This window comes from Ovis canadensis, chromosome 2, assembly GCF_042477335.2.
Source record: "Ovis canadensis isolate MfBH-ARS-UI-01 breed Bighorn chromosome 2, ARS-UI_OviCan_v2, whole genome shotgun sequence".
NCBI classification, from domain to species: domain Eukaryota; kingdom Metazoa; phylum Chordata; class Mammalia; order Artiodactyla; family Bovidae; genus Ovis; species Ovis canadensis.
Window position 1 is genome coordinate 129,010,854 of NC_091246.1, and position 12,832 is coordinate 129,023,685.

General features: G+C 35.0%; 1 protein-coding gene across 1 annotated transcript in view; it reads right to left on the reverse strand.

Moving 5' to 3' along the window:
• Positions 1 to 12,832, reverse strand: part of FSIP2 (fibrous sheath interacting protein 2) — a 142,046-nt gene that overhangs the window by 90,061 nt on the left and 39,153 nt on the right. Inside the window, exons 10-11 of the mRNA XM_069573755.1 lie at positions 4,001 to 4,113; positions 3,001 to 3,046 (exon numbers count right to left, since the gene is read on the reverse strand). Coding sequence (XP_069429856.1) covers positions 3,001 to 3,046; positions 4,001 to 4,113 — 159 coding nt within the window. The remainder of the gene's footprint in view (positions 1 to 3,000; positions 3,047 to 4,000; positions 4,114 to 12,832) is intronic.

Here is a 12,832-nt window from a genome sequence, read left to right on the forward strand (position 1 = left end):
CATTGTATATTTTTGCCTCCTTTGTCAAAAATAAGGTTACCCATAGGTATGTAGGTTTATCTCTGGGTTCTCTATCTTATTCCAATGGTCAATATTTCTGTTCTTGTGCCAGTACCATACTGTCTTGATAACTGTAGCATTTAAGTATAGTGTGAAGTCAGGAAGGTTGATTCTTCAGTTCCATCCTTCTTTCTCAACACTGCTCTGGCTATTCCATATGAATCATGAAATTTTTTGTTCTAGTTCTGTGAAAAATGCCATTGGTAATTTGATAGGGATCACATTGAATCTGTAGATTGCATTTGGTACTATAGTCATTTTCAAAATATTTATTCATCCTACCCAGGAACATGGAATATCTCTCCATCTCTTTATGTCATCTTTGACTTCTTTCATCAGCATCACGGTTTTCTGTATACAGGTCTTTTGTCTCCTTAGGTAGGTTTATTCCTAGATATTTTATTCTTTTTGTTGCAATGGTGAATGGTATTGACTCCTTAATTCCTTTCTGATTTTTCAATGCTAGTATATAGGAGTGCAAGTGATTTCTGTGTGTTGACCTTGTATCCTGCAACTTTGTTGAATTCGTTGATTACTAGAGCTAATCAGTGAATTCACAATAGACATTTTAAATTCCCAGATCCAAGAGTTGAACACAGGCCATCAGACATACATTTTCTGACAGTGGTAAGCTTTGTACAACATGTTGGAAACAGGATGCAATACTTTTCATAATAAAATTCTAATGGTATTTCTCATAATAAACTAGATATTTGTAGATGTTTAATATTCATTTTTCAAGAAATATGGTTGACAAATTTAAGAATACACACATTACTCAAAAAAGGTCAATAATAAAATGTATTTAAAGAAGTTTCTCATTTTTTTGTGGTTGTTTTGGTTTTTAGTAAATGACATAGTCTTTAATATTTGTTGGGCAACATGAGGACTTTAGATGTTAAGAGTTAGTAAAAAAAAAAAAAGCTCTTTTTCATGCTTAATGTGGTTATTAACACAGCAGAACATCGAAACGTAAACTGCTTGTTCATAATAAAACTGCTACAGAAAAGCATATTATATTAATCACACATTTGTGAATTTATATAATGGACTCTGAAAAATTATGCATTAGAGGACATGGAAGATGATGCTACTTTCTACTGTAATCAAATAGAATTCATTCAGAAAAATTTTAATAAATTTTCAGTATACTGAAATCTCTTTCAAATCATGTTAACTTTTTAAGAGTTCAACCAGTTAACACTGTGCTGCTAATGTAATGGAAGATGTGGTTTTTGACTTCTGTGATAGCAAGTTGGCAACCCATAGAGAAAGGTATCTATATATCTATATTATACCCAGATGTCACACCCTTAACTTTTGCTGGTAACTTTTCAAAAGCAATTAACTGATCATTAGTCAAAAGGCAATGGGAAGAGATGGTCTGTCTCAGAACAATCTATCAGCACTATCCAAAGCCCAATCAAATAAGCCTAATTTGATACTTTCTCTGAAGGTTTCAGGTATGTACCATGAAATATATGTTGCAGCCTATTTTGGGGAATTTTATGATATGATTAATTTCACTGAGTAAAGTTGTTCTATATAGTTGCTTCATGAATGAATATTTTTAACCAATGATGATCATAAAATAGTATTTCATTTATTATTTGCATTTGGAGCAAAGGAAATATTATATACCTCAACTTTTGAATGATTCAAATACATTAGTGAAGATCTGGGAAACTTTCTTGTAGCTGAATTCTGAGGTGAAATCATTGAATTTTGAGTTGAGACAAAAGGCTCCCCTGGACAAAGAAGAGAAATAATTACATACAAAAAGATAATATTGCTGGATTAAGGATGAATGTTCGTGAAAAGAACTGATTCAATGTTCTCCCTGCTGACTGAGCTCAATCACTGGGTTACATCAATCAGGGATTCACCTAAGTTAAGGAAGTATCACCAAGAATAACATGCGCTTTGCTGATGGTCAGTGCCTACAAATTTCCAATGGCTCACCACTGCCCTCAAAACCAAGTCTGAAATCCTTAACCTCTGATCTTAATTCATATACTACTATGCTAATTTAATTCCTATAATCACAAACCACTGGCAGATTTAACTGGATATTTGCATTTCATTCAGTTTGCAATGGAAAACCATTTACAACTTGAATAGAGGAATAACCAAAACTGTGTTTTAGGAAAATTGCTTTTATACCAAAACATATAGTAGATTAAAAAGAAGAGGAAGAGGTTGGGGAAAGATTACTGAAATATTCAAGGATGGACAAAACAAAGTCAGCAGTTGTGGAAATGGAAAAGAGGAGAGGGGCAAAGGAATTAAGGAGGTAGGTTAGACAGAGACTGGTAATATTGGGATACAAAATTTAAGAAAGAGGAAGAGTCAAAGATTAGTCAAGTTTTGTGCCTGGGTAAAAACAGGAGGATGAAGAATTTGATTTTCGTATTGAATCTGAGGTGGTCATTGGGTACTACATGGAGGGTTCTAGCATTTTCTATGTGTGTATACTGTAGGATATGCATGGGAGTGCTTTAAGTGACTTCCAGAAATCTAACAACATGCAGAAAAACTTAGCTCTTATATATTCCACTCAAGAGGAGATACAAATTAGGATATATTGTCTATGAGGAATATATGGCAGTGGAACACGAGGGCCTTCCTGGGAAGTGCTCTGTATTGTAACCTACTGAACCACAGTACCTTTCTCTATTTATCACTGGAACAGTTACAGCAGGTATTCTAACTTGCCCACACCTCAAAATTTTCAAAAACCATCCTCATCAAGCAATCATTCAAATATATAAGCTAATTAAAAAATCAAAATTCATAAATAGTTTCATATCATGCTTTATTTTCCAAAAAAACCATGATTTTTATAATCAAATAAAACAACTTGAGAAACTATATGGTGAAACCATAATTAGGTACTTAACAGATAACAGAACAATTATAAAATGTTTTTTATTTTCTTACCTCTATCATCAAAAACACTTGGTTTTTCACTTGTCTCTCCATTTTTCTAAATGGCACAACATTAACGATAAGAACATTCATTAGTAACTTTACTTCTTAAAGAGATTTGCCTTCCATCAATCAACCAAATTAATACAGATTTTCTTGTCTTTAATCTTCTAACTCTCTCATGAAAACTGTCTCAGGGGCAATACTTAATACCAGCCTTGTAGGGTATCTTCTACAGGTAGGTACTAGTTCTATAGGTATTTCACTAGTTCAAAATTGAGTTTAGTATGTGGCCAGTGGGGAAGATCCCCTGGAGAAGGAAATGGCAACACACTCCAGTACTCTTGCCTGGAAAATTCCATGGACAGAGGAGCCTTGTAGGCTACAGCCTTGTAGGGGTCGCAAAGAGTCGGACATGACTGAGTGACTTCACTTCTTCTTCCAGTATTCCATACTTTGTTTAAATTCATGGTAATCTATTTAATGGCTGATTCTAAAAACTTTAGTCATTTGCTTTGCTTCAGGGAAATACAATCCAAACTATTCTAATCCAATTAATGCTTTAAAAACACATTACTTAGAATCAAAATAAAATGTATCATTCCATATTCTTTACTTACTGTAAAACATTTTTGTGTGTGTGTGTCTGTCTGCTTTCCTAAACAATAAGTCCTCAAGAGGAAAGATTATGTATCCTATGTGACCGGTTTATTCATTTTCCCTTCCTTCTGGAACAAGCCAGAGTGCTTTGGCCAACAGATGCTCAATAGATATTAGATATTATCATTGAAGTTGCTAAATGATTGTTTGGATTAGTTTCTGCAAATTACATAGTGAGTTTAGCACAAAGAGAAATCAACACATATAGGGGAAAGGATCAGTTCTCAGGAATAGACCCTAATATACCTAACAGATAAGTTAACATGCTAGAGAAGGAGGTGGTTCATAGAAGTAACAGTTAACTAGATAAATTAATAATCAGCATACAAAAGTTTGAGACATAATTTTATACCTTTTGTTCAGCATCACCTTGTGCATCTGGCTGACAAACAACAGCAGGTACAGGTTTTTTGGCAACATTCTTTGAACTACTTAGAGATCTCTGAAGAGTGTTTGTGCAGGGTCCTAAAAGTAAATGGAAGAGAAACAGCATATTTTTAAAAATAACTCACTGAAGTATAATTGAAGTAACATAAACTGTACTTCACTGTATGGTATCCTGAATTTAAAAATATGCTTATAACTGTGAAGCCATCACTACAACCAAAATAAAATTTATAACACCCCCTGAAAGTTCTCATTCACTTTTGTAATCCATCTATCTCTTTCTCTGCATTCTCTGACAACACTGCTCTGTACTTCTAACACAAGATTTATTTGCATTTTCTAGAATTTGCATTTTCTAGAATGCAATAGGAATGGTATCATATAGTATGTATTCTTTTTTTGCCTGGCTCCTTTCACTCAACATAATATTGCATGTATAGGAATGGTATCATATAGTATGTATTCTTTTTATGCCTGGCTTCTTTCACTTGACATAATATTGTATGTTTTAAAAATTCATTCCTTTTATTTCTAAAAATTATTCCATTGCACTGGATGTGTCACAGTTATTTTTATCTACTCCCCTGTTGTTTGGGATTTACAGTTTTGGCAACTTACAAATATTTATGAATCTACCTGTGCAAGTTTTTGTGAATATATGTTTTCATTTTTATTGAGTAAATACACAGTAGTAGATGGCTAGGTCATATGGTAGGTATATGTCTAATTTTTAAGAAATGTCAAACTGTTTTCCAAAGTGGTTGTACCATATCATACTATTCAGCAGTGTATCAAAGTTTTAATTCTTCCACAACCTTGTCACACTTAATACGCAGAAGAAAAGAAATAAGATCCAAGTGAAAAGGAAATAGAAGAACAAGAGAAAATAAAGTAAACAGTTTAAATAAAGCTGGTGAGTCAGAATAATCAGGAAAAAAAGACACAGTGATAATGGCATAACAGAGTCTATAGATAATGCTAAAAATAATAAATTATGAAAAGGTATAGCAATAAGTTATAAAATGAGATATATTTTCCATCAAAAACAAAAAATGACCAAACTGCATTCATGAACAAATAGAAAATATGAAGAACATCATATCTATTTAACAAATGGAATGTGTACTTTAAAATATTTCTGCAAAGAAAACTCTAGGCTCAAATTACTTTCCTTCTGAATTGCACAACATACTAAAGGAAGAATTTACACTAATTCTACACAAATTCATCCAGAAAAATGAAGAGGAGTGAACTCATCTCCTAACTCACACTGAGACTAGAATCACTCACATATAAAAATCATATAAAAATTACAAGACATTACAAGAAAAACTCAGTTAATATCCTCCCATGCTGAAAGATGTAAAACTTATAAATAAACTGAATCTAACTATATATATATGTATATATTAGAAAATAATACATAATGAATAAGTGATGCTTATCCCAAGAATGTACGGTGGATTATTATTCAAAAATATGTCCAAGTAACTTACCACAGTAGGAGCAAAGAGCAAGGAAATCTAGATGATTATCTCCAAGATGCAAGGAAAAACATGGGAAAACTCAACACCCATTCATGATGAAACTTTTTAGTGAATGCAAGTATGAGAGGATATGTCTTTCCTTTGATAAAAGTTATCTTCAGATCTCTAGAGCTAATATTTTAGTTTATATTGATCACTTAGCCTTAAATTTTAGAACAAGATCAGGATGTACACAATCACCTTTTTGTTCAATATTGTTCCAGAAGTCCTGAACAGCAAGAAAAAGAAATGTAAGGTGAGCCCACAAAAATTCCAAATGACAGTTGTAGAAATTGGAGAGCTGAAAAGATACATGCATGCCAATGTTCACAGCACTGCTATTTACAATAGTCAAAATATGGAAATAATTCAAGTGCCCATCAACAAATGACTGGCTTAAGATACACACACATACACACAAAATGGAATATTAATATTATGTGGCCATAAAAAAATGAGATATTGCCATTTGCAGTAACATGGATGGACCTAGAGAGAATATTATGCTTAGTGAAATAAGTCATATGAAAGTGAAAGTGAAGTCGCTCAGTCGTGTCCGACTCTCTGTGACCCCATGGACTGTAGCCTACCAGGCTTCTCCATCCATGGGATTCTCCAGGCAAGAATACTGGAGTGTGTTACCATTTCCTTCTCTAGGGGATCTTCCCGACTCAGGGATCGAACCCGGGTCTCCCGCACCGGAGGCAGACACTTTAACCTCTGAGCCACTAGGGAAGACTATAGAGAGAGACAAATACTTCATGATATCACTTATATGTGGAGTCTAAAAAAGGTGATACAAGTGAATCTCTACAAAATTGAACCAGACTTACAGACTTAGAAAACAAACATGGTTACCATAGGGGAGACGGAGTAAGGGAGAGACAAATTAGTATAGGATTAATGGATACAAACTATATTCATAAAATAGATAAAACAACAAGGATTTGCTGTATAGCACAAGGAATTATATTCAACAGTGTATAATAACCTATAATGGAATATAATTTAAGAAAAAACCCTGAATCATTTTTATACCTGAAACTAACATATTATAAATAAACTATATTTCAATCAAAAATTAAAATTTCTATTGAAACGCAATGGCCCTAGAACAACCAAGTTAACCGAGAAAAACAATTAATGTTAGAGAATTCAAACTGCCAAGTTTCAAGACTCATTATAAGGTTACAGTAATTAATAGAATACTGTTTTCACATAAGGGCAAACAGACCAATGGAACAAAACAGCATGTGTAGAAATAGGTCCAACTATATATATCACTTCATCTTTTCAAAGATGCCAATGAAATTCATTGGTTGAAAACAACTGAATGTGTATAGGCTAAGCTTCTCAGTTAACAAGAAAGCTAACAAAAATCAATAGGGTTGTGTCAAAAAGGATTCAAGAGTTATCTTGAAGGGGCTCTCACCTGCTAGAGCTGCATAAACAAGCACAAACAAGCACAGCATATAATTATTGTGCTTGTTTATTTCAGCATCAACAAGCACAGTAATAGCATTATGGACAGTTTCCCTGGTAGGTCAGTGGGTAAAGAATCCACTTGCAATGCAGGAAACTGTCAGTAATGCAAGAGAGTCAGGTTTGATCTCTGGGTCGGCAAGATCCCCTGGAGGAGGGCATAGCAACACACTCCAGTATTCTTGCCTGGACAATTCCGTGGACAGAGGATCCTGGGGGCTACAGTCCATAGCATTACAAAGAGCTGGACATGACTGAAGCGACATAGCACACAGGCATGGAAGACGCTACTGAAATAATTCATTATTTTGAAAACTAATAAATGATGTTAAAATATTAAGCATCAGTCTGCTTTTCTTAAATACCTGTATCACAATGTAACCAATCAGAAGTTGAGGGTAAATTTCTTTTTATTAGACCATTCTAATTTTTTTAAAATATAAATTTATTTAAATTGGAGGCTAATTACTTTACAATATTGTATTGGTTTTGCCATACAGCAACATGAATCCACCACAGGTATACACGTGTTCCCCAAGCTGAACCCCTAATGGTACTGAATGCTTGGGGCTAGACCATTCTAACTTATAAAGGAGAGATGATGGAATTAAAATAACCCAATTTTGAAACTTATAATTAATTCATAGATCAGGCCTTGAGCACAAATGGCTGTTAATAACACAAAGAGTAAAACACTGCAATATTATGGTGCTTCCTAATAGAAAGATATGCTACTATGAATCAACCTTGCTAAAGAACCTGAACCTGAAAGTAAATAAACTACTCCTTTACTAGAAATACAGAAGAAATAACATACATCATATAGATGCAATCAGCAAAAGTTCAGTCACTGAAGAGCTCAACAAGGCAAGCAATTCAATTTCTGAAACAAATAAACAGTGGCTTGGAGAAAGAGGAGGAAGGGAAGGAGGGAAGAAGAGGGATATATGGAAGGAGAATCCATAGATTAAAAGAGACTCAGAAGATATACAAACAATTGCAATATTTGTCAATATAGATTTAAAGTAACTTCCAAATATTTTGTGATATTTATGAGATTACTGGAAAGCTGAATAGTGATTTAATGTCTGATTACATTAAGGACTTCCCTTAAGGGCTTCCCTGGTGGCTCAGATGGTAAAGGGTAAAGTGTTTGCCTATGATGCAGGAGACGTGGGTTCGATCTACTCCCTGGGGAAGGAAATGGCAACCGACTCCAGTACTCTTGCCTGGAAAATCCCATGGACGGAGGAGCCTGGTAAGCTACAATCCATGGGGTCACGAAGAGTTGAACACAACTGAGCGGCTTCACTTTCTTTTACTTTACATTAATGACTTATTCATTTGTGTAATACGATCATGGTATTGTGGTTATGCATTAAAAATAATCCTTATCTTTTAGGTACATAATAATATACTGATGGATGAAATAATGTGTGTGATGTACTTTAAAACAATAGGGCACCAGGGAGAAGTTGAAGGCACAGACAAAACAAAATAGTCCATGAATTGCTGAAATTGAAAGAGAGGCACATAAGTATTCTGTTGGTTTTTGCTTCTGTTTGAAATGTTTAAGAAGAAAGGCTAAAAATGCCATTAACAAAATGATGAAAATATTTCCCACAAATAAAGTAAAAGATTAATAATTTTTCAATATCAAAGAGAATTCATACAAATGAGCCTGAAAAAGTAACAAAATATACACTATAATGAAAATATGTAAGATTTTATTGTACTGAATTAAGAATTTCTTCACATCAAAAAATATTTGAAAAAGAATAGATATATGTATATGTTACTTTTCTATACACCTGAAACTAACACAAAATTGTTAATCAACTATACTCCAGTAGAAAAAAAGTTAAGAAAGAAAGAATAAAAATAACCAGAAACATCAAGAGTTAAAAGGCAACCAAAATGTAAATTATTTGACTAAATATAATAAACTGTCTACCTCTATTTAGTTATTTAAATAATGATTACTTTGTCTGACTGGGTGTTTGGTGTATGTAGACGTAATATATAAGGTACCTAATAACAAAGGGCAGAGGAATAAGGAAACATATATAGTGGTAAGATTTCCACATTTTACACTTTACATTTTACATAAAGAGGTAAGAATGTCTAGTCAGAGTTGATTGTAATAAGCTAAGCAAGTATACTATTACCTTGAACAAAACCACTAAAATATCTGTACAAAAAGATATAGTAAAAACAATAGCCACAGACAACTGGGAATCAAATTTATAAAATACCATGTATAATAGTACCAAAAATGAAGCACTTATTCATAAATATAACAGAATATATACAAGATTTCTAAGCTGAAAACTACAAAACACTTACAAAAAAAATCAATGGTGACCTAAACAAATAGGTCACCATTAATTTCTTTCGTAAGTGTTTTGTAGTTGGGCTCCAAAATCACTGCAGATGGTGACTGCAGCCATGAAATTAAAAGACGCTTACTCCTTCGAAGAAAAGTTATGACCAACCTAGATATTTATTCAAAAGCAGAGACATTACTTTGCTGACTAAGGTCCATCTAGTCAAGGCTATGATTTTTCCTGTGGTCATGTATGGATGTGAGAGTTGGACTGTGACTAAGGCTGAGTGCCGAAGAATTGATGCTTTTGAACTGTGGTGTTGGAGAAGACTCTTGAGAGTCCCTTGGACTGCAAGGAAATCCAACTAGTCCATTCTGAAGAAGATCAGCCCTGGGATTTCCTTGCAGGGAATGATGCTGAAGCTGAAACTCCAGTACTTTGGCCACCTCATGCGAAGGGTTGACTCATTGGAAAAGACTTTGATGCTGGGAGGGATTGGGGGCAGGAGGAGAAGGGGACGACAGAGGATGAGATGGCTGGATGGCATCACAGACTCAATGGACGTGAATCTGAGTGAAGTCCAGGAGTTGGTGATGGACAGAGAGGCCTGGCGTGCTGCGATTCATGGGGTCGCAAAGAGTCGGACGTGACTGAGTGACTGAACTGAACTGAACTGAAACAAATAGGAAGAAATACAACGTTTATGGATTGGAAGACCCTATAAAGATTTATTTCTCTTTCATTCAAAAATTCTGGCATATTTTTTAATGTAAAGCTGAGTATAAAACTAATACTCAGGCAAATGAATTAAAATGTCCATAAAAACTGGGAAGAAAAATAAACTTGCTGGAAAGTATACTACCTCATCTTAAGACAAGAAGAAGCTACAAAAATCAAAGACAGTGCAATATGGGCAAAAGGATGGGCATACTGAATAATCAGAAAATTGAAAGGCAAGTCACAGATTAAATTATTTTCAAATCACATACCTGAAAAAGACTTATACTCAGAATATATTAGTAACTTTCAAAATTCAATGTGCTTCCCTGGTGGCTCAGGCAGTAAAGCATCTGTCTACCATGCTGGAGACCTGGGTTCGATCCCTGGGTCGGGAAGATTCCCTGGAGAAGGACGTGGCAATCCACTCCAGTACTACTGCCTGGAAAATCCCATGGACAGAGAAGCCTGGTAGGCTACAGTCCACGGGGTCACAAAGAATCAGACACAACTGAGCACACTTTCTTTCTTTCAAAATCCACTAGTAAGAAAACTGTCCAAACAAAAATGAGGAAAAGCTACTTCACCAGCTACTTCACCAGGCAGGATTTACTAAAGGCAAAAAGCGTATGAAAAAATTCTCATCATCATTAGACATCAGAGAAATACAAATGAAAGCCACAATGATATACCATTACATCTATATAAATAGCTAAAATAAAAATTACTGATAACATCAACGGTTGCAAGGCTGCATAGCAAATAGATCTCTCATGCATTACTAATGGGGAATACAGAATGGGCAATTCTTCATAAACTTCAACATACACAATAATAATCCCATGTTCACACAAAAAGGTTAATTTATACTTAGTGTATACTTCTGATCTTTCTATTCATAATCATCCAAATCTGGAAACAACCAAATTTTCTTCAGCTGGTATATGCAGAAGAAAATCCATTGCATACACACAAGGGAAATAACAAGGAGTAAACTACTGACAAATGAAATAATTTGAATGAATTTCAAAGGCACTATATTGAATGAAAGGAACAATTATCAAAATGTCCATTTATAAGACATTTTCTAAAGGAAAAAGAACTGTAGTGATGGACAACATATCAGTGGTTGCCTGGGCTTATCAGTTGAAGGAAGGAATGCATGACTGCCAAAGAACTTTTTTGGAATGTTGGAAATGTTACGATTTTGACAGAAGTCACACAATTTCATATGTGTTAAAACTCATGCAATTACATAAAACCATTCCATTTTGCTTTAAAGTAATTTAAAAACCAAAATAAATTACCTCCAGATCTTTTTTTGAGAATGTAAAAATATAGAGACAAAAAGCAGGAACTGTAAAGAATTCTGACCTCTGAACTCTGCTTGGATTGTTGCCAATTACAAAATGTTGAGAAAACTGCCCATAATAGTGGAAAGGCTATTACACCATATGGAGTTCATACTCAGTGCAACGGTGAGAGGCAAAGTAAGGAAGTTTGATTATGGTGAATGAGAGAGAGGAACACTTTAATATATAATTGTGGTATCACTAGTGTACATTTCTAAAGTTCATAAAAAGGAATGATTTATGTGCCAATCTCTAGGAGTGGAGAGTAGAAATAATACCTCCCCACCATCCCCAGATAAAGCATTAATACAGTTTGAGAATTCATCTTTGTCTTTCAGTTATACTTAAATAAATTTATAGTTTTGATACCTGGAGAACTGTCACAGACTGGTACCCTGGTGAAGCTTAAAACAGTACTTTCCATTTACCATTCTTTCCTCCAATATCACTGAGATATTTTGACATCAGTTCAGTTCAGTTCAGTGTCCGACTCTTTGCGACCCCATGAATCGCAGCACACCAGGCCTCCCTGTCCATCACCAACTCCCAGAGTTCACTCAGACTCACGCCCATCGAGTCGGTGATGCCATCCAGCCATCTCATCCTCTATCATCCCCTTCTCCTCCTACCCCCAATCCCTCTCAGCATCAGAGTCTTTTCCAATGAGTCAACTCTTCGCATGAGGTAGCCAAAGTACCAGAGTTTCAGCTTTAGCATCATTCCTTCCAAAGAACACCCAGGACTGATCTCCTTTAGAATGGACTGGTTGGATTTCCTTGCAGTCCAAGGGACTCTCAAGAGTCTTCTCCAACACCACAGTTCAAAAGCATCTATTATTCAGTGCTCAGCTGTCTTCACAGTTCAACTCTCACATCCATACATGGCTACTGGAAAAACCATAGCCTTGACTAGATGGACCTTTGTTGGTAAAGTAATGTCTCTGCTTTTGAATATGCTATCAAGGTTGGTCATAACTTTCCTTCCAAGGAGTAAGCGTCTTTTAATCTCATGGCTGCAATCACCATCTGCAGCAATTTTGGAGCCCCCCAAAATAAAGTCTGACACTGTTTCCACTGTTTCCCCATCTATTTCCCATGAAGTGATGGGACCAGATGCCATGATCTTCATTTTCTGGGTGTTGAGCTTTAAGCCAACTTTTTCACTCTACTCTTTCAATTTCATCAAAAGACTTTTTAGTTCCTCTTCACTTTCTGCCATAAGGGTGGCACTTTCTGCATATCTGAGGTTATTGATATTTCTCCTGGCAATCTTGATTCCAGCTTGTGCTTCTTCCAGCCCAGCATTTCTCATGATGTACTCTGCATATAAGTTAAATAAGCAGGGTGACAGTATATAGTCTTGACGTACTCCTTTTCCTATTTGGAACCAGTCT